This window comes from Narcine bancroftii, chromosome 5 (assembly GCF_036971445.1).
Source record: "Narcine bancroftii isolate sNarBan1 chromosome 5, sNarBan1.hap1, whole genome shotgun sequence".
In the NCBI taxonomy this organism is placed as follows: domain Eukaryota; kingdom Metazoa; phylum Chordata; class Chondrichthyes; order Torpediniformes; family Narcinidae; genus Narcine; species Narcine bancroftii.
The window spans coordinates 154,616,244-154,644,122 of NC_091473.1; the positions used below are offsets into that span (position 1 = coordinate 154,616,244).

The 27,879-nt window shown below is 49.1% G+C and overlaps 1 protein-coding gene across 5 annotated transcripts in view; it reads right to left on the bottom strand.

Annotated features, from left to right (window-relative positions):
* col11a1a (collagen, type XI, alpha 1a) overlaps positions 1-27,879 on the bottom strand; it is a 376,434-nt gene that overhangs the window by 6,830 nt on the left and 341,725 nt on the right. For all 5 annotated transcript variants that reach the window (XM_069939457.1, XM_069939458.1, XM_069939456.1 and 2 more), the window contains 10 exons: positions 27,750-27,803; positions 22,139-22,192; positions 19,949-20,056; positions 19,812-19,865; positions 18,726-18,779; positions 16,085-16,192; positions 12,812-12,865; positions 5,241-5,276; positions 4,839-4,892; positions 3,889-4,135 (listed from right to left, as the gene is read on the bottom strand). In XM_069939457.1, coding sequence (XP_069795558.1) covers positions 3,889-4,135; positions 4,839-4,892; positions 5,241-5,276; positions 12,812-12,865; positions 16,085-16,192; positions 18,726-18,779; positions 19,812-19,865; positions 19,949-20,056; positions 22,139-22,192; positions 27,750-27,803 — 823 coding nt within the window. The remainder of the gene's footprint in view (positions 1-3,888; positions 4,136-4,838; positions 4,893-5,240; positions 5,277-12,811; positions 12,866-16,084; positions 16,193-18,725; positions 18,780-19,811; positions 19,866-19,948; positions 20,057-22,138; positions 22,193-27,749; positions 27,804-27,879) is intronic.

The window sequence follows — 27,879 nt, forward strand, 5'->3', positions numbered from 1 at the left end:
CAATGAGTATTCATTTAAAATCCCACCCATTTCCTATAGCTCCTTTCAGGGACAGCCCTATTGACTCCTAATAGGACCAGTTTTCTCCCTAGCCACCCCCTTTTAGTCATAATATTCCTGTCGAGTTTCTTGGCATTCTCCTTTATTCTGACCACCAGCTCCATCTCGCGTCCTCATTGTGCTCTCCCGATATCCCTCTAAAGCATACTCCTCCACTTCCTGTACTCATCAAGGGATTTGCTCATTCAGGACTTTTAAAATTTTTTAATATAGACATACAGCACAGTGACAGGCCTTTTGGGTCCATGAGCCTGTGCCACCCAATTACACCCAATGACCTACAATCCACCTACATTTGGAAGGGTGGGAGGAAACCCAAGAAACTTAAACCTGACACAAGCCTCCTCCGTTTTCCTGAACAAACCCTCAAAATCCTTCATCAACCAGGGTTCCTTTCATTTACTGGCCCTTCACCCCAACTCCTGCTATCTCACCTTCAAAAATGTCCCATTTCCCCTCCATCCCTTCAACTGCAAACATTCTCTCCCAGTCAACCTGCACGTTCCTGCCTCACTGATCCAATATTAGCCTTGTCCCAATTAAGGACTTTAATTTCATGGACCAGTTCCACCTTTCTCCACAACTATTTTTACAACGAATGTAGTTGAGGTCACTGGACCCCAAGAGCTCCCCCACTGTCACTCCAGTCACTCGCCTGGTCTCGCTCCCCAAGTCGAACACCAGTGTAGCCCCCACTCTACGAGGGGTCTCGGTTTATTGATTGAGGAAACTCTCAGACCCACTTAACAAATTCCACCCCATCCGATCCCTTTGTAATGTCCGTGTCCCAGGTCAAACCTCCCAGTAATATTACGCTGTTATTTGTAGATTGATCTGCATTTTCCATACAGATCTGCTCATCCAATTCCTGTGATCTATTTGGGTCTATATTACAGTCATATCCAAATGTTCATTTCCTGCTCATAGAAGCTCACTCGGTGACCCCCAGAATATCCGCAACTTTCACTGAGTTCTGGTTTTGAATTCTACGTTACCCTTTCACATTCAAACCCTTTCTCCATTCCCTGAGAAATCTGACGGTCCTTAACCGTGACAATGCCACACAGTGCCATTTCCTTCACTGAGACTTACTTAATGTCATTCCCCAGCCCGTTGTGTTTGGTAGGTGGTAGCTCAGAATGCTTTGAGGGATATGGGGTGATCTTTATGATCTAGACTCTCAATTCACCAGAGCTGACTGTGTATGGTTTTAAGGGTTCCAATACACTGGGAAACACACACCAAACCTTCTCAAAGATCCTGAGGTGACAGGACAGGGGAGATGTGGAGACATTTCCATCAATGGCAGAGTCTTGAACAAGGGACTGAGGGTGGTCATTTAAGACAGCTGTGTAGCAACTTCTTCTATCAGAGGGAACGGAATCACGGGATCACTGGGGGTTTAAAGAGGAGGGTCTGGAGCCTGGATCACAGGGGGTTTAAAGAGGAGGGGTGTGGAGCCTGGATCACTGGGGATTTAAAGAGGAGGGTCTGGAGCCTGGATCACTGGGGATTTAAAGAGGAGGGTCTGGAGCCTGGATCACTGGGGGTTTAAAGAGGAGGGTCTGGAGCCTGGATCACTGGGGGTTTAAAGAGGAGGGTCTGGAGCCTGGATCACTGGGGGTTTAAAGAGGAGAGTCTGGAGCCTGGATCACTGGGGGTTTAAAGAGGAGGGTCTGGAGCTTGGATCACTGGGGATTTAAAGAGGAGGGTCTGGAGCCTGGATCACTGGGGGTTTAAAGAGGAGAGTCTGGAGCCTGGATCACTGGGGGTTTAAAGAGGAGGGTCTGGAGCTTGGATCACTGGGGATTTAAAGAGGAGGTTCTGGAGCCTGGATCACTGGGGGTTTAAAGAGGAGGGTGTGGAGACTGGATCACTGAGGGATTAAAGAGGAGGGTCTGGAGCCTGGATCACTGGGGGTTTAAAGAGGAGGGTCTGGAGCCTGGATCACTGGGGGTTTAAAGAGGAGAGTCTGGAGCCTGGATCACAGGGGGTTTAAAGAGGAGGGGTGTGGAGCCTGGATCACTGGGGATTTAAAGAGGAGGGTCTGGAGCCTGGATCACTGGGGATTTAAAGAGGAGGGTCTGGAGCCTGGATCACTGGGGGTTTAAAGAGGAGGGTCTGGAGCCTGGATCACTGGGGGTTTAAAGAGGAGGGTCTGGAGCCTGGATCACTGGGGGTTTAAAGAGGAGGGTGTGGAGACTGGATCACTGAGGGATTAAAGAGGAGGGTCTGGAGCCTGGATCACTGGGGGTTTAAAGAGGAGGGTCTGGAGCCTGGATCACTGGGGGTTTAAAGAGGAGAGTCTGGAGCCTGGATCACTGGGGGTTTAAAGAGGAGGGTCTGGAGCTTGGATCACTGGGGATTTAAAGAGGAGGGTCTGGAGCCTGGATCACTGGGGGTTTAAAGAGGAGGGTCTGGAGCCTGGATCACTGGGGGTTTAAAGAGGAGGGTCTGGAGCCCGGATCACTGGGGGTTTAAAGAGGAGGGTGTGGAGACTGGATCACTGAGGGATTAAAGAGGAGGGTCTGGAGCCTGGATCACTGGGGGTTTAAAGAGGAGGGTCTGGAGCCTGGATCACTGGGGGTTTAAAGAGGAGGGTCTGGAGCATGGATCACTGTGGGTTTAAAGAGAAGGGTCTGGAGCCTGGATCACTGGGGGTTTAAAGAGAAGGGTCTGGAGCCTGGATCACTGGGGGTTTAAAGAAGAGGGTCTGAAGCCTGGATCACTGGGGGTTTAAAGAGGAGGGTCTGGAGCCTGGATCACTGGGGGTTTAAAGAGGAGGGGTGTGGAGACTGGATCACTGGGGGTTTAAAGAGGAGGGTCTGGAGCCTGGATCACTGATGGTTTAAAGAGGAGGGTATGGAGCCTGGATCACTGGGGGTTTAAAGAGGAGGGTCTGGAGCCTGGATCACAGGGGGTTTAAAGAGGAGGGTGTGGAGACTAGATCACTGGGGGTTTAAAGAGGAAGGTCTGGAGCCTGGATCACTGGGAGTTTAAAGAGGAGGGTGTGGAGACTGGATCACTGGGGGTTTAAAGAGGAAGGGTGTAGAGACTGGATCACTGGGGAAATTAAAGAGGAGGGATGTGGAGACAGGATCCCTGGGGTTTTAAAGAGGAGGGGTGTAGCGAGTGGATTCATGGGGATTTGAAGAGGAGGGGTGTGGGGTGTGGATCCCTGGGGATTTAAAGAGGAGGGGTGTGGTGAGTGGATCCCTTGGGATTTGGAAGGGTGTGGGGAGTGGATCCCTGGGGATTTAAAGAGGAAGGGTGTAGGGAGTGGATCACTGGGGATTTAAAGAAGAGAGGTGTGGGGAGTGGATTCCTGGGGATTTAAAGAGGAAGGTTGTGGGGAGTGGATCCCTGGGGATTTTACACATTTGAAAGATCGGGGGATTGAGGGTGAAGGGAAACCAGCAGAGAAGAGGAAGATGAGGCCATGATCACACTAGTCTGTGGTGCAATTTCATCCAGTTTTCCTGTCGTCGAGTTGGGAAAATTGAAGGGCGTTGTGGGTGTTTGAAGTAGTAGTGGAACATTTTCTCTCAGATCCTTCAGTAAAGATGTCGGGTAGAGACGTTTGAATGTAAGACACCTGCCCCAGTTGTGAGGCACTGTGTCACCATGGTCACAGTTACTCTTGAGCCTCCCGTCGCAGATACTGGAAGGAGAGACTCATCAGGTCAGGCAGCATCCATGGAGAGAGGGTCAGTCAATGTTTTGATTTGGGACCCTCTCTCCCCATGGCAGCTGCCTAACCCATTGAGTCCCCCCAGCCACTTAATGTAATAGTGGCTTGATTGGCTGGGCTGAGTGGCCTCTGCTCACCCTCTGGGAAGTCCGGGTGGGATAGCTGTAGGTCCCTGCAGGTTCTGGCAGGGTTGTTCTGTGTTCCCATTGGGTTCTTCATGCTGTCCACCTCTATCTTCAGACTGTCCAGGGAACTGAAGATGTTATCCAGGCCCTCATAGTCCACCACATTATCCATCTGGTCTGCCTGCATCCTGTCTGGAGATCTCCTGGTCTTCTTGGGCGATCGGATGGGCAGTGGTTGGATCACTTCTCCTGGAGGACCCTGCAGATTTTTGGACAAAGAGACCCGGTGAGCTGGGATCGGGGACCGTTTGGTGGGATCGACAGTAAAACATGGGGCAGGTAGAGTCAGCGGGAATGGACAAGAGGTGAAACATGGCCAAAAGATGGGATGGGATAAGACTACGTGGATAACACAGGCTCAATGACTAGAGCAGTCTCTTCCTGTACTTGCAGAAGTGCAGAATCTCAATCCAGCCTCTGAACCTAGGTAGGTCTGTGAATCTCTGCTCCTTCATGCTCCCCAATGTTACCAGATCACATTACAACGTGTAAGGAAACCTTTCAGCCCACAAGTCACTACTGTCTCACAAGGTAATCCCATTCCCAACAACTCAAGCCCATTCCCCCCACATTCTCATCACTTTCCCCCAGATTCTCCCCCTCGTCCACACCCTGTGGATAATTAACCTGCCGATCCACACATATGGGAGGAAACCAGAGCCCATGGGTAATCCCACAAAGGGAGCAAACCACACAGATGGGGCAGACGCCAGGTTTGAAACCAGATCTCTGGAGCTGTGAGACAGCAGGACTACCTGCTGCGCTGCCTGACAGGATCTGCAGTCAGGCCATTAACCCTTCAGCTGCCTGCAAAGGAAGGCAGTGGTGTGAGAGGCCACAGCAGGAACAGGGGACGTGAGGGATGTGTGTTCAACAACCATGGGTTACCGGCAGGTACTTACAGGAGGTCCAGGGACCCCGATTTGACCCGTGTCGCCCTTTTGTCCCACAGGACCCTGTGAATGAAGAGAGATGGGTGAGGAAGTGGCAGCTGAACTCAATACTGGGAGATGGGAGAAGGTAAGGGTGGGGGAGAAGGGTGAGGAGAGGATGGGGATGGGGTTGAGTGAGGGACAGGATGGGGTGGGTGAGGGGGTTAGGGAGGGGATGGGATGAGTAAGAGACTGGGTTAGAGAGGGGAGAGAAGGTGGGGATGGGTGAGGGTGAGGGGGGAAGTTGAGGATGAGATAAGCTTGTTGGGAGTGATTGGGAATGGAGGATGGAGTGGGATGGGGAGGGGCGGGTGGGTGGGTGGGGAGGACTGGGGAGGGGTTGACAGGGGGTGGGTGATGGGTGTGGCTTACCGTTGATCCTTTTGACCCTTTTGGCCCCAGTGGTCCCTGGGAAAGAAAAACACAGGAGAATGAGGGTCTGCATGGTGTGGTTAGAGTGAAGGATCAGGCATGCTGGGATGATGAAGGGGAAGTTAGGCTCTGGTCAAGGGCAAGGAGGAGGCTTGGGGCAGGTGTAAGAAGCAGCTGGGATCATGTATATCTGGAGAGTTTTTGAGATCTGAGGAGCAGGATAAAAAGGAAATGGAGAGGGCAAAAGGGGGACAGAAGCCAGCTCTGGCAGAAAACATTGGGATAAAATTTACATAAAGGTGAAAGGGGAACTAGAGAGAAAATGGGACCTCTCCGAAATCATGTGGTCAACACTGTGAAGCCACAGGAAGTGGGCAAGATCCTCCATGAGTACTGTCCTCTGTGTTTACTGTGGAGAAAGATGAGGTCTGGGAATGGGGCAGTCAATGGGTGTGAGTTGAGAACAGTCAGTGTTACAGATGAGGAGGTGCTGAAGGTACTGATGTGCATGAAGGTGGACAAATCTCCTGGGCCTGATCAGATACTGAGGGAAGCTGGAGAGAAAATTGCAGGCACCTGTATTAAATACAGGTGAAGTGGCAGAAGACTGGAGGGTGGCAAATGTGCCTCTGTTCAAGAAGGGCTGAAGGGGAAAGCCCAGGAACTACAGACCAGTGAGCTCAACATCTGTGGTTGGGTAGTGGATGAACAAGGGTGGATTATGGCTAGTCAACATGATTTTGTAACTGGGAGGTCCTGTCTCACAAATCAGATTGAGCTTTCAGAAGTGACATAGAAGATTGACGAGGGTAGAGCTGAGCACATAGATGTGGGTTTCAACAAGGGATTCAATAAAGTTCCTTGTGGTAGGCTGCTCTGTAAACTTGGATTGAAGTTTTAGAGAGATGGGTAGAGGGAGAGACCACAGGGAAAGGGAGGAAGTTAGAGAGAAAAGCAAGAACTGCAATAGGTAATGAAGTGATGGAAAGACCAGGTGGGCAAATAGAAAGGTCAATATTCATGGCATTAGGTTGAAGGTTGTCCAGTAGGAAGAGGATGAGGCCAGCCCCGTAGCCAACAATTTCAACCATTTCTGTCCAGATATACCAGTCTCTGGTCAGGGTGAGCCTAGAAGCCTCTATCCTGTCCCAGTGCTCTCCACTCCTCCCAATTTCAACCATTTCTGACCAGATATACCAGTCTCTGGTCAGGGTGAGCCCAGAAACCTCTATCCTGTCCCAGTACTCTCCACTCCTCCCACTTTCAACCATTTCTGTCCAGATATACCAGTCCCTGGTCAGGGTGAGCTCAGAAGCCTCTATCCTGTCCCAGTGCTCTCCACTCCTCCCAATTTCAACCATTTCTGTCCAGATATACCAGTCCCTGGTCAGGGTGAGCCCAGAAGCCTCTATCCTGTCCCAGTACTCTCCACTCCTCCCAATTTCAACCATTTCTGCCCAGATATACCATTCCCTGGTCAGGGTGAGCCCAGAAGCCTCTATCCTGTCCCAGTGCTCTTTACTCCTCCCAATTTCAGTCCAGTGCCTGATCACCTCTTGAGGCCTTCACAGCTCCTTCCCCCCTCATGCACATACCATCACTCCCTTTTCATTGTAGAACTGAAACATTGCCTGACCATCTCCTCATACCCTGCCTGACAGGCTGAGTTCCTCCAGCAACTTCTGTTTGCACCAGCTGTGTTGGGTTCCTCCTTCAAGTGACTTTCCCTTTCCCCTTCCCTCCTGAGGAAGGAGTTCAATCCTCTCATTATGTCCTGCTCCCACAAGCTGGGGAGCTCTTCTCGCCCCATCAAAACTCTCCTTGAAGTTCAGGCAACCTCCTCAATGAGTGAACAACATTATCAGGTTGGATCGTGACTGAAGGAAGGAGATAATGCCACTGGAGGTAGTTCAGAGGAGGTTCACCAGCCAATCCTTGCGTTGACAGAATTCTCCTATCACCAGTGGAGAAGGAGATTGGATCTGCATCTTCTGGAGTTTGGGAGAATGAGGGCAACCTTATTCAGACCTAGAAGACCTAGAGAGGACATGATAGGAGCGATATGGAGATAGAATTTAATGCAGACAAGTGAGAAGTGTTGCACTATGGAAGGACAAACCAAGAAAGGGCATATACAGTGAATGGTCGGGCAATGAGGGGTGCGAGAGAACAGAGGGATCTGGGAATACAGATACATAATTCCCTGAAAGTGATGTCACAGGTGGATAGGGTTGTAAAGAGAGCTTTTGGCATCTTGGCCTTCATAAATCACAGTATTGAGTATAGGAGTTGGGATGTTACAGTAAAGTTGTATAAGACATTGGTGAGGCTGTAGCGGCCGTGTAGAGGGCTGAGCGAGTGCACAGCGCGGCAATGCGAACTGTCACTGGCGTGGTTCTGTGGGTGTGTGGAACCATAATGCGCACGTCTGCCTACTCACCAGGACCGCATGCAAGAGATGCCGAAGAACAGCACGTTGAGCTGTTGAGTCTCCCACCGGAAGGCGTGGGACACTTACAAGGCTAGATTTAAACCTGCCGGTCCTGTGGATCGACAGCAATCTCATAGTGATGTCTGACCTTGTCTCGTGGAGCCTGGGACATGCAGTATATCAAAGAAGCCTGTAAACCCTGAATAAATCAGTCTTGAGTTGACTACTCTAGCGTGTGATTGTTTCACTTTAGTAGCTCTACCGTAGTAGCCACTACAGTTGGTGACCCCGACTGCAAGATTCAGCCGAAGACTGAGTCTACAGTCAAAATGGACGCATCTACAGCAGCAATGGCAGTTGCCGCCATGGCGGCAGTTAATGCAGTTGGTCTTCACTTGCCTCCTTTCTGGACCCATCAACCTTGGGTTTGGCTTATTCAGGCTGAAACCCAGTTTCATCTTCATGGCATAATGGCGGAGAAAACAAGTTCTGGCATGTCGTAGGTGTGTTGGACGCTACTACTGCATCTTGAGTGAGCGAATTTATTGCCAATCCCCCGGCGGAAAACCAGTGTACCAGGTTCTGCCAATTTCTTCTGGATACATTGGAATTGACAAGGTATGAGCGCGGCATGCGGCTTTTGAACATGGAAGGCCTGGGTGACAGGAATCCATCGGACCTAATGAATGAGATGCTGCCATTGGTGGATGGTCATTCTCATTGCCTGCTTTTTGAAAGTCAACATACCCATTGCTAACATGGATTTCCACCGTCCCCATGACATAGCACGGGAGGCTGACAGGCTCTATCGTACTCCTACACAAGAGTCTGCTCAAATACAGCCAGTTTTGGCAGCAGATACATCTCCGCGTCCTACGAGCCTCCGGTATCTGCAGTTCAATCGAAGAAGGAGGAACGTGGTGATGTACGTCGAGAGTGGTGTTTTTTCAACCGCCATTGGGGAAAAAATGCCCATAAATGTGTCCAGCCATGTACCTATTACAGGAAAAAGGCGGGAAACAAAAAGAGCCAACTGCTAGTAGTGGCCTCGGCAGCTGACACAAATACCGGCCTATTGTATCTTCAAGACGACGCTGGTAAGCGCAAGTTTCTTGTAGACACGGGTGCTGAGCTTAGTTTACTCCCGCCGACCTATTTTGAAAGGACTCATAAACAACAACACTTGGCTCTTCGAGTGGCGAATGGAACTACCATTCCAAGGTTTGGCACATGATGGATCTCAATTGGAATAGGGGGGACCACATTCCATTGGAATTGCATCTTAGTTTCTGTTGTTCAGCCCATTTTGGGTGCGGACTTTTTACGATCCCATGACTTACTGGTTTTCGTGAAACGGAAGAAATTGGTTCGTGCCACCACCTTTCAGACATACCCGCTGGCCTGCAGCAAAAGGAGAGTTTTCCAGTTCGGGGTACAGATGCTGCACAAAGATCCTCTGCTGCCCTGGTCAACGAATTTCCCCGTATTCTCACTCTTAGCTTCAATGCCTCAAAAACAACCCATGGTGTGTCTCATTACATAGACACCTCAGGCCCACTGATTCATGCCAGGGCTCGTCGTCTTCCACCTGATAAACTGCTGTAGGCAAAGGCGGAGTTTACAGCAATGGAGGAGTTGGGAATCATTCGACGCTCCAACAGTCCTTGGGCATCACCATTGCACATGGTACCCAAGAAAACAGGTGGATGGAGACCCTGCGGCGATAACCGTAGGCTGAACAATGTTACAACACCCGACAGGTCCCCAATTCCTCGTATACAGGATTTCACTGCCCATCTACACCGTTGCCACATTTTTTCCAAGGTTGATCTGGTTAAAGGACATCATCAGATACCTATCCATAAGGATGATATCCCTAAAACAACAATTATTACCCCTTTTGGGTTTTCTGAATTCCTCAGGATGCCATTTGGATTGAAAAATGCTGCTCGAACCTTCCAGCGGCTGGTGGACGCTTTAGGCAGGGATTTGGAGTTTGTATACATTTATTTGGATGACATCCTCGTAGCCAGTCAAACTGAACAAGATCACCACCTGCATTTGCACCGCCTTTTCCAACTGCTAGAGGAATCCAGTCTTACCATCAACCCTGGCAAATGTCAATTTGGCAGATCCCCCATCGACTTCCTAGGACACAGGATCCCTTATCCAGGAAAGTAGTCGCAGTCTGTGCTTTTTCCAAACCTACCACGGTTAAGGGACTGCAGAAATTTCTGGGCAAGGATAAACTTTTATTCCCACAGCTGCTGACATTCTTCGACCACTGTTTCAGATGGTCTCCACCAAGCACAGAGACGTTACCTGGACATCAGAGGCGGAGGTGTCATTTACAACTGCCAAAGAGGCATTGGGTCAAAGAGGCAATGCTCGCCCATCCAAACCCTGAGGTTACCTCAGGACTGAGCACTGACGCCTCGAGTACGTCCGTGGGTGTGCTTCTTGAGCAGTACATCAATAGCTATCATCAATCTCTCGGTTTCTTCAGCTGACATTTAAGGCCAGCGGAAGTGAAATATATCACGTTTGATCGGGAACTGTTGGCATTGTACCAAGCCACACGGCACTTCAGATATATTTTGGAAGGTCACCATTTCACTGTGTTTACAGATAAGCCACTCATTTTTGCCTTCAGCAAAATAACGGATCCATGGTCAGCAAGAAAGTAGCATCATTTACGTACGTTTCAGAATTCACGACAGATGTGCGCCTTGTTTCAGGGAAAGACAATCTCGTTGCAGATATGCTAGCCAGACCGAATGTATATCATATTCAGGGTGGAATCGATATTCCTGAATTGGCCAGTGCACAAGCCATAGACCCCGATGTTCAGGCACACAGTACGGCCATTACTAACCTGGACATACAATGGCTGGCACCACAACAGGGCGCCCGAAACCTTCTTTGTGATGTGTCTTTGGGCTACCCTAGACCATTGATTCCGGCATCATGGAGACAGCGCCTTTTTGACCAGATACACAGCTTGTCTCATCCGCCATCAGAACGTTAGTCAAGCTCATGTCAAATAAATACGTATGGCATGGACTAAGACATCACTCAATGGGCTCGTACATGCACCTCCTGCCAGACGGCCAAAATTCAGCGGCACTCCAAGGCACCTCTTCAGCCTTTACCAGCGGTACGCTGGAGGTTTGAACACGTGCATGTGGACCTGGTCGGGCCATTGCCAGTATCTCAAAACATGAGATACATTCTAACAGAAGTGGATCGTTCCACGCGCTGGCCAGAGGCCATCCCGTTGCCATCCAGTGACACTGAAACATGTGCTAGGGCGTTGATCGTCAATTGGATCACTAGATTTAGTGTCCCAATGCACATAACTTCAGACCACGGAGCACAATTCACCTCTGCATTATGGTCTGCCTTTGCGTGCTTTGTGGCTCACTCCTGCACCACACTACGGCCTACCATCCATAGTCCAACGGCCTTGTGGAACATTTCCACCGGCAACTAAAGTCTGCACTTAAGGCCCAACTCACCGGTCCCAATTGGGTCGATGAGTTGCCATGGGTTCTGCTGGGGAGTTCGCATGGCCCCAAAGGAAGATTTGTCTGTGTCATCGGCAGAGATGGTTGATGGTACAGTCCTTACAGTAACAGGGGACAATCATTTCGCAACCAACTCTGACCTGGATGTCCTTCAGCAACTTTGACATGGAATCATGTTCTTACCAGCTGGCATGGAACCCCTAAACAACATGTGCCCCCACAGCCCCTCGACGCTGATTTTGTTTTTGTACGCAGACAGGTCCCAGGAGCGCCATTACAACGACCATATGAGGTCCCTTTCCGCGTGATTAAGAGGAACTAGGTTGTGTTTACTTTGGACATTGGGGAACATTTGCAGCTGTTTAGTGTAGACAGACTCAAGCCTGCCCATGTGGATCCCGCTGCACCCATTCAATGCCCCCAGCCCAGACGGCATGGACGTCCTCCTAAGGCACTAAAACACACAACTAGTATTTTAATTTCCGGTGACAATTCTGGAGGGGGGGGGGGGTGATGTAGCAGCCATGTAGTGGACCCAGCAGGCAATTGCAAACTGTCGCCAGTGCGGTTCTGCAGGCATGCGGAACCATAATGCGAACGTTTGCCTATTCACCAGGACCGCATGCGAGGGATACCGAGGAACAGCACGTTGAGCCGTTGAGTTTCCTGCTGGAAGGCATGGGACACTTACAAGGCTAGATTTAAACCTGCCAGTCCCGTGAATCGGCAGCAATCTCATAGTGACGTCTCACCTTGCCTCATGGAGCCCAGGACATGCTGTATATAAAAGAAGCCTGTAAACCCTGAATAAATCGTCTTGAGTTGACAAGTCTGATATGTGTTTTTGTACTATTTCAGTAGCTTGACCGTAGTAGCTGCTACAGGTCATATTTGGAGGATTGTGTGCAGTTTTAGTCACCGAACTACAGGAAAGATCTCAATAAGATAGGAAGAGTGCAGAGAAGATTGAGTCGGATGTTGCCCAGACTTCAGGAACTGAGTTACAGGGAAAGGTTAAACAGGTTAGGACTTTATTCCCTGGAGGGTAGAAGAATGAGGGAGATTTGACAGAGGTATTTAAAATTATGGGGGGCTGGGGGGGGGGATAGAATAAATACAACTAAGCTTTTTCCACGAGAGGACATGGGTTAAGGGTGAAAGAGGATTTGTTTAAAGGGAACATGAGGGGGTAATTCAGACTTAATTTTAACATTTAAGAGGAATTTGGACAAATGCATGGATGGTAAGGGTATAGGTACATGGTCTGGGTGCAGGTTAATGGCACTAGGTGGAATAGTTCAGCACAGACTAGATGGGTCAAAAGGCCTCTTTTCTGTGCTGCAGTGTCCTATGATTCGATGTTTCTGCCAGTGGGAGAGTCTTGAACAAGGAACATAATTACAGGATTGAATGCAATCGTTTAAAACCAAGATGTGGAGGAACTTCTCACAGAGCGAGGGGGATACTGGAAGTAAAGGAAGGACACTTCTTATGGATGCTGTGTGACCTGCTGAGTTTCTCCAGTCCATTTGGGTGTTGCACTCAAGCCAAGCAGCTGCAGGCAATCTAGTTTAACTCCAATGGGGAGAGTGTGGTGACTTTGCTTCACTTACAGGCAGTCCAGGTGGGCCAGGGGGTCCGAGTAATCCGGCAGCTCCAGCCAATCCCTGCATGGAGACAAAAAACCTACAGCATTACAACTCCACAACCATCTGCTTGTCACCTCTGCTCAACTTTTCCTCTCATGTCCCCATCTCAAATGATACCTCACTGTGCCTCAGGGCCATTGTAGGCCCTGAGATCACTGCTTTCCTCAGGTCCACTGCCTCGATCACCCCCACTACCCCCCCCCCCCCCCCAACACCACCACTCATGCCTTCAAGCGGTGGACTCGGAGTGCTGCACCTGGAGTGCCGGATCAAGAGTGATGGACTTGGAGCACCAAATTTGGAGCGCTGGACTTGATACAGCGAGCTAGGAGTGCCAGACCCGGAGCGCTGGATCTGAAGCGCAGGTCACAGAGCACTGTGATTGGATGGCTGTACCCAGAGTGCTGGACTCGGTACACCAGGCTAGGAGTGCTGGACGTGGAGCACTGGACGTGGTACACCAGGCGAGGAGAGATGGACCCAAAGCGCTGGACTTGGTACACCAGGCTAGGAGAGCTGGACCCGGAGCGCTGGACTTGGTACACCAGGCTAGGAATGCTGGACCCGGAGCGCTGGACTTGGTACACCAGGCTAGGAGAGCTGGACCCGGAGCGCTGGACTTGGTACACCAGGCTAGGAGAGCTGTACCCGGAGCGCTGGACTTGGTACACCAGGCTAGGAGAGCTGGACCCGGAGCGCTGGACTTGGTACACCAGGCTAGGAGTGCTGGACCTGGAGCACTGCAATTGGAGTGCTGGGATCTGAATGTTGGACACAGAGCGCTGGAATTGGAGCTCTGGATCCAGAGCATTAGGATCAGTGCTGAGATTGGTGCGCTGGGCTCAGTGTTGGACCCGGAGCCATAGATATGAAGTGCTGGATACGGAGCACTGGGATCGGAGTGCTGGACTCAGAGCCCTGGAATCAGAGTTTTAGACCCAGAGTGCTGGGTTTGGAGTTTTTGGACCCTGACTGTTGGATTTGGAGTGTTGGACCCGGAGTGCTGTGTTCAGAGTGTTGGACCCCGAGTACTGGGATTGGAGTATTAGACCCGGAGTGCTGGGATTGGAGTGTTGGACCCGGAGCGCAGGGATTGGATTGTTGGACCCAGTGCTGGGATCGGAATGTTGGTCCCTGAGTGCTGGGATCGGATTATTGGAACCAGAGCGCTGGGATCGGAGTGCTGGACTGGGATCAGAGTGATGGACCCGGAGCGCTGGGATCAGAGTGTTGGACCCGGAGTGCTGAGATCAGAATGTTGGTCCCTGAGTGCTGAGATCGGAGTGCTGGACCTTGAGTGTTGGGATCAGATTATTGGAACCAGAGTGTTGGGATCGGAGTGCTGGACGCAGAGCACTGGGATCTGAGCGTTAGATCCGGAGTGCTGGTTCGGAGTTTTTGGATCCTGAGTGCTGGGATCAGAACTTTTGGACCCTGAATGCTGGGTTTGGAGTGCTGGACCCAAAGTGTTGGGATTGGAGTGTTTGACCCGGAACACTGGGATTGGAATGTTGGACCCAGAGTGCTAGAAACAAAATGTTGGACCCAGAGCGCTGGGATCGGAGTGCTGGACCATGAGTGTTGGGATCGGATTATTGGAACCAGAGCACTGGGATCTGAGCGTTGGATCCGGAGTGCTGGGTTCAGAGTTTTTGGACCCTGAGTGCTGGGATCGGAATGTTGGACCTGGAGTACTGAGGTTGGAATGTTGGTCACTGAGTGTTGGGATCGGAGTGTTGAACCCTGAGTGTTGGGATCGGATTATTGGAACCAGAGTGCTGGGATTGGAGTGCTGGACGCAGAATGCTGGGATCTAAGCGTTGGATCCGGAGTGCTGGGTTCGGAGTTTTTGGACCCTGAGTGCTGGGATCAGAATGTTGGACCTTGAGCACTGGGATCGGAGTACTGGACCTGGAGTGCTGGGATCGGAGTGTTGGACCTTGGGTGCTGTGTTCGGAGTGTTGGACCCTGAGTGCTAGGATCGGAACTTTGGTCCCGGAGTGATGGATTCGAAGTGTTGGACCCTGAGTGCTGGGATCGGATTGTTGGACCCTGAATGCAGGGATTGAAGTGTTGGACCCGGAGTGCTGGGATCGGTGTTTTGGACCCTGAATGCTGGGTTTGGAGTGCTGGACCCAGAGTATTGGGATTGTAGTGCTGGAACCAGAGCACTGGGATCGGAGTGTTGGACCCAGAGCGCTGGGATCGGAGTGCTGGACGCAGAACGCTGGGATCGGAGTGTTAGATCCGGAATGCTGTGATTGGAGTGTTGGACCCTGAGTGCTGGGATCGGAACTTTGGACCCTGAATGCTGGGTTTGGAGTGCTGGACTCAGAGCTCTGGGATCGGAGTGTTTGACCCGGAACACTGGGATCAGAATGTTGGACCCAGAGTGCTGGAAGCAAAATGTTGGACCCTGAGTACTGGGATCGGAGTGTTGGACCAGGATCGCTGTGATCGGAGTGCTGGACCCTGAGTGTTGGGATCGGATTATTGGAACCGGAGCGCTGGGATCGGAGTGCTGGACCCAGACCACTGGGATCTGAGCGTTGGATCCGGAGTGCTGGGTTCGCAGTTTTTGGACCATGAGTGCTGGGATCGGAGTGTGGGACCGGTGTGTTGTGTTCGGAGTCCTGGGATCGGAGAGTTGGACCCAGAGCGCTGGGATCGGAGTGTTGGACCTGGAGTGTTGTGTTCGGAGTGCTGGGATCGGAGAGTTGGACCCAGAGCGCTGGGATCGCAGTGTTGGACCCGGAGTTTTGTGTTCGGAGTGCTGGGATCAGACAGTTGGACCCAGAGCGCTGGGATCAGAGAGTTAGACCCTGATTGCAGGGATCGGAGTGTTGGACCCGGAGTGCTGCGTTCGGAGTGTTGGACCTGATGTGGTGGGATTGGAGCACTGGGCTCTAATGCAACTCCAGATGCCAAAATTCTCTTTCCTCTATCTACTTGCTATCTTTACTGCCACTTTACTGCACTGACACTCTCTCTCTCTGTTCTAACGAAGGTTTTGGACCTGAGACAGTAACTATTGCTCCCTCCACTAATGAAGCGTGTCCTTGTGAGTGCTCCCCTGGTAGGGCGGTCCTGCACTCGACCAGCTGCTATGTTCTGACATTGCTCTGAACAGGACTCTCTGGGGATGTGGTGGCTGTGCAGAGGAGAGTGAACCTCGAGTGCTCCTCTATCAAGGCCTGAGCATTGTCTGCAATCACGACTGGTGAACAGCTTGCTTACCACATCGCCTTTGCTTCCTGGCAAGCCCTGAGGTCCAGGAAGTCCTCGGTCACCCTTCTCGCCCTGTTCCCCTGGTGGGCCAATCAGTCCAATCAGGCCTGGATGTCCCTGAGGGTGAGAAGTATGGTTAACGTTCTGCTGCTGCTTGCTGGATATCCCCCTGCCCACACTTCAGTGCCATGGAGAGGGGGAACACTTTATCACCCCTCTATCACAACTCCCCCCACCCCTCTCCTTCCTCTCCCCCACCCAAAACTCCTCCCACTCCCTCCCTCCACTCCCCCACCCACCCATCACCACTCTCCATTCACACCGCCACCCACCCTTCACCCCTCTCCCTCTACTCCCCCACCCACCTTCTAACACCCTCACCCTCCAGCCCCCCACAGACCTTCCACTCTCCCACCACAGACCTCACCCCTCTCCATAAACTCCCCCTCCCACCCATCAACAACCCTCACCCCTCTCCCTACACACCCCCACCCACCCCTCACCCCTCTCCCTCCACACCCGCACCCACCAACACAGCCCTACACACCCCCACCCACTCCTCTTCATCCACACCCTCACCCATCCCCAACTCCCCTCACTCTTCCTCCACACCCCCACCAACCCTCCAACAACCCACACTCCACTCCCTCACCCATCCAACAACACCCCTCACCTATCTCCCTGCACTCCCCCACCCACCAACACCCCTCTCCCCCTCCCTACACTTCCCCATCTACCCACCCTCACCCCTCTCCTTCCACTCCCCCACCCAACACCTTTCACCCCTCTCCTTCTACTCCCCCACCCACACCTCACCCCTCTACACCCCCACCCACCTACACCCCTCTCCCTCCACACCCCTCTCCTTCCACACCCCACCCTCCAACACCCTTCACCCCTCTCCATTCACTCCCACTCCCCACCTCTCCACATCCCCAACCACCGACACCCCTCTCCCCTATCCCTCCACACTCCTACCCTCCAACACCCCTCCACCTCCACTACCCTACCCACCCTTCAATACCCCTCACCCCTTTCCCTCTCACCCCTACCCCTCTCCCTACTCTCCCCCACCCTCCAACACCCTTCACCCTCCACTCCCCCACCCTCTCCCTCCACACCTCCACTTACTCCCAATATCCTTCACCCGTCTTCCTCCTCTCCCCACCCACCCATCAACACCCCTCACCCTTTACACCCCCAACCAGCAATACCTCTCCCTCCAGTCCCCCATCCACCCCTCACCCCTCTCCCTCCACTCCCCCACCCTCCAACACACCTCACCCCTCTCCCTCCACACCCCCTCCCACCCTCCAACACCCCTCACCTCTCTCCCTCCACACTCCCACCCACCCTCTAACACTCCTCACCCCCTCCACACCCCCACCCACCCTGATCCCTCTCCCTCCATTCCCTACCCACCCACCCTCCAACACCCCTAACCCCTCTCCCTCTACTCCCCTGCCCACCCTCCAACACCCCTCACCCCTTCCCTAAACTCCTCCATCCACCCTCCAACACTCCTCACCCCCTCCAGACCCCCACCCACCCTCACCCCTCTCCTTCCACACCCTCACCCCTCTCCCTCCACACCCATCCATCCTTACCCCTCTCCCTCCACTCCCTACCCACCAATACCCTTCACCCCTCTCCCTCCACACTCCCACCCTCCAACACTCCTCACCCCTCCACACCCCCACCCACCTTCACCCCTCTCCCTCCTCACTCCCACCCACCCTCACCCCTCTCCCTCCACTCCCCCACCCTCCAACACACCTCACCCCTCTCCCTCCACACCCCCTCCCACCCTCCAACACCCCTCACCTCTCTCCCTCCACACTCCCACCCACCCTCTAACACTCCTCACCCCCTCCACACCCCCCACCCACCCTGATCCCTCTCCCTCCATTCCCTACCCACCCATCCTCCAAAACCCCTCACCTCTCTCCCTCCACACTCCCACCCTCCAACACTCCTCACCCCCACCCACCCTCTCCCCTCTCCCTCCACACCCTCACCCCTCTCCCTCCACACTCCCACCCACCCTCACCCCTCTCCCTCCACTTCCTACCCACCTTTTTTAACCTTCCTCATCCCACTCTCTCCATGACATAGGAGCAAAAACAGGCTATTCAGCTCATCAAGTCTTCTCCATCTACACCCACTCCATCCTATCCATTGTCTCCCTCTCTCACTCTCCTACCGTCTCCCTCACTCTTCCTCCTCACTCGCCCACCCCTGGTTTGTCACCTTCTCCCTCTCACCCTTCTTTTCTCTCTCCTTTCTCACCTACACCCTCCCTCCACCCTCCATCACCCATCCTTTCCCTCCATCCTCTCCTCCTTCACCTATCCTCCCCCATCACACTTTACCTGCCTTTTTGGTCATATAATCAATCCCTTCATCATTCTCCTTCTGTTCACATATCCCACCTTCAGCATTCACACCTAGCCTGTTCCTTCACCCTCCTTCCCTCCTCCCCCACCATGTCTTCCCCTCCCTCCCTCCTACTCCCACCATGTCTTCCCCTCCCTCCCTCCCTCCAACCCCCACCGTGTCCCCACCCTCTCTCCCTCCCTCCTACTCCCATCGTGTCCCCACCCTCTCTCCCTCCCTCCCTCCCTCCTACCCCCACCATGTCCTCACCCACCTTCTCTCCCTTATTTCCTGGATTTCCCTTCAGTCCTGGAAGTCCAGGAGGACCCTGTGGTGATGGAAGAGTTTATACACAGACAGCATAATTAGTGTAGTGGTTAGCGCAACACCTTTACAGCACCAGTGATTCGGACTGGGGTTCGAATCCCACGCTGTCTGTAAGGAGATTGTACATTCTCCCCATGTCTGCATGGGTTTTCCCAGGGTCTCCGGTTTCCTCCCACCCTTCAAAACACGCTGGGTGTAAATTGGGTGGCGTAGGCTCATGGGCCGAAACGGCCTGTTATCTTACTGTATGACTAAATGAAATTAAATTAAAAATTTAACTAAAGTTACTTCCATTATCTAAAGTATTCCCAAGTTATTCACATCAGCAGGAAAATCTTTAGTCTGCACCCAACTTACACGGCTTTTGTCCTTGGAGTGTATGATAGAACAATGACAAGGAGCTTCACTCTGTGTCTGGCCCTGCAAGTATGTGATGGGACGATATGAAGGGAAGTTCATTCTGTTGTTATGTCTGACTCCAGGAGTGTGTGATGGGACGGTGTGGAAGGAATTTCACTCTGTGTCTGATCCCGGGTGTGTGTGATAGGACGGTGCAGAGAGAGCTTCACTCTGTGCAGAGGACACTCTGTGTCGTGTCTGACCCCAGGTGTGTGTGATGGGACAGGGCGGAGAAAGGTTCACTTTGTGTCTGACGCCAGGAATGTGTGATGGGACGGTGCAGAGAGAGGTTCAGTTTGTGTCTGACCCCAGGTGTGTGTGACGGGACGGTGCAGAGAGAGGTTCACTCACTGTCTGACCCTAGGTGTGTAGGATGGGACGGTGCAGAGGGAGCTTCACTCAGTTTCTGACCCTGCTGTCCACCTTTATTAAAGCTTCAGGCCCAAGTTCTCCTACATGGCTCCTTAGACATGTCACTCTTGAAGATATTCCTGCAGTGGACAGAGGTCTTTCTCCGCATGTCAAGACTAATTCCCGCCGGCTCAGAGAGCGAGCTGTTATAATTTTACATCTAAAACTTTGGAGTGGCCAGAGAGTGAGAGAAGAATGTCCTTTCCAGGGCTCAGTCACTTACGATGGGGCCTGGAGGTCCATCCTGACCAGGGGATCCAGGGAGTCCTTGTTCACCCTGCAGAGAGGGAAACCATCAGTTCTTCAAGTTCATTTGTCAGATTACAAATTGAGAGAAGTACTGACTTCTGGCTGACTTACCACGGGGCCTGGAATTCCCCGTAATCCTTCCGGCCCGGATTTTCCCGGCGGTCCCTGGGGCCCGACAGGGCCTGTCTTTCCTGGAGGCCCCTCTGCTCCCGCTTCACCCTAAGAACAAGGAGGGAGATGAAAGGTTAGCAGCCAGTCAATGGCTGGGCTGTAGGCTGGAAACAATTTAGTAATTTACTCATTGTCAGAATGGGGGTGGGGGAAACACCAGCATTCAATGTCCATCCCTTGGGAAGGTGATGACGTAGCACTCCAATCCAAGTGGTGAAGATGGAGCCCCCACAGTGCTGTTGGGCAGGAGTTCTGGGATTTAGACCCACTGACGATGAAGGAACAGCAAATATGGAGGTGTCATATTTCAGAGCACAGAAACAGGCCCTTCAATCCACTAAACCCATGCCAACCATTGTGCCCATCTACACCAACCCCACACCCCATCACTGGGTCCATCCTTCCTGAGCCTCAGCAATTCACAGCTCGTCCAGACCCTTGTTAAACTTTGGGAGAGGTTCTGCCCCCTCCTTTCTCACAGACAGGGCATCCCAGATACCAGCCCCGACTCCTCTAATATCCCCTCTAAACCTCTTGCCACACTTTAAAATCTGTCCTGCTATCTATCCTGTGCCCCATGAGTGAAAAATCTCTATAAAGTCACCCCTCAGCCTCCAATGCTCCAGGAAAAACAGACACAAGGATGTTACCAGGACTGGAGGGCTTGAGTTACAAGGAGAGGCTCAATAGGCTGGGACATTTTTCCTTGGAGTATGGGTAACTCAAGGATAATATATCAAATCATGAGGGGCCTGGATAAGGTCAATGATCAGAGTGGGAAAATCTAAAACTAAAGGTGATGCATTTTGGAAGGTCAAACGTGGTTAATGGTAGGATAATTAACTGTGTTGAACAACAGAGGGGGCTTGGGTCCAAATCCATACATCCCTCAAGGTCACCACACAGGTTAATAGGATAGTTAAGAAGGCCTATGGGATTGTATTAGTCAAGGGATTGCATTCAAGAGTAGAGGGATCATGTTGCAACTCTACAAATCTCTGGTGAGACCAACTTTGAGTATTGTGTTCAGTTCCGGTCACCTCATTACAGGAAGGATGTGGAAGCTATGGAGAAGGGGCAGAGGAGATTTACCAGGATGTTGCCTGGATTGGAAAACAGTCTTATGAGGCAAGGTTAACAGAGCTGGGACTTTTCTCTTTGGAACTCAGAAGGATGAGAGGATATTTGATAGAGGTTTTCAAGATTCTGAGAGGCATAGATAGGGTGGACAGCCAGCACCTGTTTCCCAGGGCAGGATTGGCAAACACCAGAGGACATGTGTACAAAATGAAGGGAGGGAAGTTCAGGGGAGATGTCAGGGGTAAATCTTTTAACAGAGAGTTGGAATGCCTTGCCGGGGGTGGTGGTGGAGGCTGAAGCATTTGGGGCATTTAAGAGACTCGTAGACAGACACATGGATGAATGAAGAATAAAGGGTTACAGGGTAGGGAGGGTTTAGCCCTTTTTTTAAGGAATACATGGGTTGGCACAACACCGAGGGCTGAAGGGCCTGTCCTGTGCTGCATTGCTCTCTGTTCTATGACACAGCCACTGAGGTACATAAATACATCCTCTGCTTTCATTGGAATTTCATCGTCCCTACTGGAATCTGTGACAATGTCCTTCTGGAGACACGGGCGAGACCTTTCTACGTCCTTGCAGGTCACACAGAATTCTTTATGTAGCAGATATGTAACCAACATTTTGCTTTTCCCCATTATCCTCTTGCTCTTTACATATTTACAAAATGCCTTGGGGTTTTCCTTGTCTTGTCTGTCCATGACATTCCATGACCCCTCTTTGCCTTCCTGTCTTCTTTTATGAACAACCTCCACGTATTCCACAGCATGGAACGGGCTCCCCAGTTTACTTTGGATGGAGGACACTGAACATTGTTTGGCAGACATAGCCATGCTGAGTGACACTAATCAGTCAATGGGAGGTAGGGTCTTGATGGGCTAAAGGGCCTGTCTGAGTGACTGAGTGACTCGATGATGGATGAGAGATTTGAGGGAATGATGTGAAAACAGGGAAGAAGACTGATCCGCAGTGACCTTACAGAGGACAGCCAGGTGACGTGTGGGGTCGCAGGGCTGAGATCGTGTGTCACAGACTGTCTCCACAACATACCTTGGCTCCTTTATCTCCCTGTCTTCCTTCAGCACCTGCTGCTCCCCGAGGGCCCTGTGGAAATAAAGGACATGGTGAAGATCACAAGGGCAGCTGGTTCATCACCAAGCACTTCAATGTTGTCAGTGGGGCTGACAGGCTCACTGATCAATCACTGTCCCATCACAGATCAATCACTGTCCCATCATCAATCATTGTCCCATACCAATCAATCACTGTCCTGTCACCAATCAATCACTGTCCTGTCACCATTCAATCACTGTCCCATCACAGATCAATCACTGTCCCATCATCGATCACTGTCCCATACCAATCAATCACTGTCCTGTCATTGTTCAATCTCTGTCCCATCACGGATCAATCACCGTCTTGTTATCAATCAATCACTGTCCCTTTGGTAACAACTGCTCCTCTGTTACTTGCTGCAACACATCTCCAAATATAGAGGATAAATCTTCATAAAATATTTTATAAAATTCAACAGAAAATCCATCATCTCCTGGCGACTTTCCATTTTAGCCTCTTTAATTTCAAAATCCGTAAATAGAGCATCCAATTCTTTAACCTCATCCTCCCCTAAAACAAGTAAATTTAATTTAGATAAATAGGATTCGATAGAACCAGTGTCCTGCTTTCCCTCAGAAGTATATAATTTTTGATAAAATGAATAAAACTGATCATTAATTTCCTGAGGTTTATAAACTATTGAATTCTTTTTTACAGCAGTAATAATTCGTGATGTCTGTTCTGTTTTTAATTGCCATGCTAATACCTTATGAGCTCGCTCACCCAGTTCATAATAACGTTGCTTAGATCGATAAAGTAGACGCTCATACTGATAAGTTTGTAAAGTGTTATAACGTAATTTCAACTTCATTAAAGCAGCTTTTTTTAATCTTCTGTAACATCTTTCTGAAATTATTTTTCCAATTCAGCAATTTGTTTCTCTAACATTAAGCTTTACGCCACATATTGCTTTTTAACTTTTGTAGTATAACTAATAATTTGCCCTTGTAAATATGCTTTCAAAGCATCCCACAATACAAAATTACTACGCACTAAATTAACATTCTCAGCCAAAAACAAAGTAATCTGCTCTTTAACAAAAGTAATAAACTTTGGTTTCTTCAATAGCATTGTATTAAGCCTCCATCTGTAAGACGATTGTACTACTTCTGAACCTTCACAGGAAAAAAATAACATAGAATGATCCGATATAACCCGACTTTTATTCTCAACCTGTAATATTCTACCTTGCAGATGTGCCGAAACCAAAAAATATCTATTCTAGAAAAGGAATCATGTCTAGAGGAATAAAAGGAAAAGTCTTCTCTGTAGGGTTTACTCTCCTCCAAACATAAACCAGATTCAAATCCTTCATCAAGTGCTATAATTACTGTGATTCCTAAGAAAGATAGGGACCCATTGAAAGTATCTTCATATAGACCTATTTCTTTATTAAATGTAGATTATAAAATTATAGCGAAGGTGTTAGCGAATAGACTTGCCAAATATTTACGTCAGTTGATACATATAGATCAAACAGGTTTTATTAAGAATAGAAATGTGTCTGATAATATTCGTAGATTGATAACATTAATCAATGCATTTAGACAGCAACCCAACTATCCAATGGTGGTTGGATGCAGAAAAAGCCTTTGATAGTGTCGAGTGGAACTTTTTGTTTAAAGTGTTAGAGAAGTTTAATTTTGGCCCTTATTTTATAGTCTGGGTTAAGGCCTTATATACAAATCCAACTGCTTGGGAGGTGACAAATGGTCAAATTTCCTTATCATTTAACTAACGCGTTCAACTCGACAAGGTTGTCCACTGTCACCAGCCTTATTTGCATTGGCTATTGAACTGTTAGCTCAGACAATAAGACAGAATAATAAGATTAAAGGAATGAAAATTGGGGAGGATGAATATAAGATTAATTTATTTGCGGACGATGTGCTGGTATATTTGACATAACTGGAACAGGTCTTTGAAATATTTACAAGATTGTTTGTTAAAATTTGGAGAGTTATCTGGATATAAAGTAAATTGGAATAAGAGTGAAATACTGCCAGTTGGGGATGGAGATTATTCAGAATATAAAAGTATTATAAAATTGAAGTAGTCAGATAGAATTAAATATTTGGGAGTGGAAGTAAACACAGACTACCAGTCTTTATATAAATTGAATTATGTTCCTTTATTAAAAAGGATTAAAATGGATTTGATTAAATTGAAAGATTTGCCGTTAACATTAATTGGTCGAGTAAATTGTGTTAAAATGAAAATCTTTCCTCGAATTCAATATTTATTTCAGTCAATACCATGTTTACTTTCAAAGGGTTTTTTTCAGGACCTGAATAGGGCAGTGCGGGAGTTTTTATGGAAAGGAAAATTAGCTTGAGTAGTTTTACATAAACTTACATGGAAATATGCTTTAGGGGGATTGCAGTTAACTCATTTTTAAAATTATTATGATGCAGCTCAGTTGAAATTTCTTAGTAGATTGATGGATGTGGACCAACCTCCGAGTTGGGCAAAGGTGGAAATGGCTTGTATTTCTGAAGTTGAGATACACCAGTTTATATTTAAATAGTATGTGGATTTATTGCAGGAATGTAATATGCCAGTATTAAAACATTTGTTAAGGATATGGATTAAAAGAAACAGGGTTTTGGGATCAAAGGGTAAATTATCAATTCAAACCCCATTATATCATAATCAGCTTATACCTTTTTCAATGGTTAATAATCATTTAAAGAGATGGAATTCTCGGCATAAAGATAATTCAGGACTGTTTTGAGGAAGGCCAATTTCTTTCTTTTATTTAATTGAGGGAGAAATTTGATTTATCTGTAAATTCTCTGTTTGTGTATCATCAACTCAGAGCTTTGATAAAAGAGAATTATGGTAAAGAGATTAATTTACCCACGTTGACAAAATTTGAGTCTTTGATTTCTTTTGTACCTAAGAAAGGTTATATTTCAGATATGTACCAATTATTACAGGGTAGTATGGATAAACCGGAATGGGAGAAATCTAGGCTTAAATGGGAAAGTGATTCAACCTATATTTTTCCAGAAGATAATTGGGAGGTTATGTGTTCTGATGGTGTAACTAAAGTGACAAATGGTTAATTATAATTTTTACATCAGTTAGATTTGACTCCAGAGAAATTGAAAAAATATGGATTTAGTAACTTGGATTCTTGTTTTAGAGCTGGACTATGTACTGGAACTTTTTTACATGCAGTTTGGTCTTGTTTTAAAGTACAACCATTTTGGGAAGGAATTAGGTTGGTTTTGGAAAATTTATTTAAGATTAAATTACCGTTAGACCCATCAGTCTTTTTGTTGGGATATATGGTTTGTTTGGAAGAACTAAGGTTGGATAAATTTCAAATTGCATTTGTACGTCTAGTGTTATCCGTAGCACGAAAATGTGTAGCTAGAACTTGGAAAGATAATGTGGAGATTAACATAACACGCTGGTATAATGAACTGAGAACTTGTATCATTATGGAAAAAATTACATGTAATTTACATGATAATTATTCATTTTCGTTAAAATGTGGTCTCCTTATTTGGAGTAGATGAACTTAAAATACTGAAATATTCTTTATAATCACTGTATTATCTTTATATTTGGCTCCCCTTAAGGGGGCTGGATGACAGGGTGGGAGGGTGGGCGGGATTTTTGTTTTTCTTTATATATACAAAAAATTGTTTCTTTTTCTGTTACGTTTGATTGTAGGTTGTCTAAATTCTTTTAAATAAAGTTTAAAAAAAAAGCAATGTCCCGTCACAGATCAATCACTGTCCCATCAGCGATCAATCACTGTCCCATCAGCGATCAATCACTGTCCCATCAGCGATCAATCACTGTCCCGTCACCGATCAATCACTGTCCCGTCACAGATCAATCACTGTCCCGTCACAGATCAATCACTGTCCCGTCACAGATCAATCACTGTCCCATCACAGATCAATCACTGTCCCATCACAGATCAATCACTGTCTCATCACAGATCAATCACTGTCCTATCACAGATCAATCACTGTCCCGTCACTGATCAATCACTGTCCCGTCACAGATCAATCACTGTCCCATCACAGATCAATCACTGTCCCATCACAGATCAATCACTGTCCCATCAGCGATCAATCACTGTCCCATTACAGATCAATCACTGTCTCATCACAGATCAATCACTGTCCCATCACAGATCAATCACTGTCTCATCACAGATCAATCACTGTCCCATCACCGATCAATCACTGTCCCATCACAGATCAATCATTGTCCCATTACAGATCAATCACTGTCCCATCACAGATCAATCACTGTCCCATCACCGATCAATCACTGTCTCATCACAGATCAATCACTGTCTCATCACCGATCAATCACTGTCCCATCACCGATCAATCACTGTCCCATTACCGATCAATCTCTGTCTCATCACAGATCAATCACTGTCTCATCACAGATCAATCACTGTCCCATCACAGATCAATCACTGTCTCATCACTGATCAATCACTGTCCCATCACAGATCAATCACTGTCCCATCACAGATCAATCACTGTCCCGTCACAGATCAATCACTGTCTCATCACCGATCAATCACTGCCCCATCACAGATCAATCACTGTCCCATCACAGATCAATCACTGTCCCATCACAGATCAATCACTGTCCCATCACAGATCAATCACTGTCCCATCACCGATCAATCTCTGTCTCATCACAGATCAATCACTGTCCCATCACAGATCAATCACTGTCCATCACAGATCAATCACTGTCCCATCACCGATCAATCACTGTCTCATCACAGATCAATCACTGTCTCATCACAGATCAATCACTGTCCCATCACAGATCAATCACTGTCTCATCACAGATCAATCACTGTCTCATCACAGATCAATCACTGTCTCATCACAGATCAATCACTGTCCCATCACAGATCAATCACTGTCCCATCACAGATCAATCACTGTCCCATCACAGATCAATCACTGTCCCATCACAGATCAATCACTGTCCCATCACAGATCAATCACTGTCCCATCACAGATCAATCACTGTCTCATCACAGATCAATCACTGTCTCATCACAGATCAATCACTGTCTCATCACCGATCAATCACTGCCCCATCACAGATCAATCACTGTCCCATCACAGATCAATCACTGACCCGTCACAGATCAATCACTGTCCCATCACTGATCAATCACTGTCCCATCACCGATCAATCACTGTCCCATCACGGATGAATCACTGTCTTGTCACGGATCAATGACGGGAAAGTGATTGATCTGTGATGGGACAGTGATTGATCGGTGATGGGACAGAGATTGATCGGTGATGGGACAATATCTGATTGGTATGGGACAGTGATCAATGATCAGTGGTAGTCCCAGTGGGGGTATAGAGGGTGGCAATGGGGGAGGGGGGCAGTAGGGGATCGAGGCAGAGGTAGAGGGAGTGCAGGCAATGGCAGAGAGTGGGAGGCAGTGGGGAGGCAGGGGGAATGCAGTGTGGGAACAGGGGACGTGTCTCAGGAAGGATGGGAAGGTATCACAGAAAGGAGTGGATAGACTTACCCGCTTCCCAGGTGGTCCCGGGGATCCGGCTTCTCCTGACGGACCTGGTGGACCCTGCAATAGAACAGAAAAGTGATTAGTTCTAGCTGTAGGCCAATGAAAGCCCCAGCCAGACCATTCGGTCCCTCTC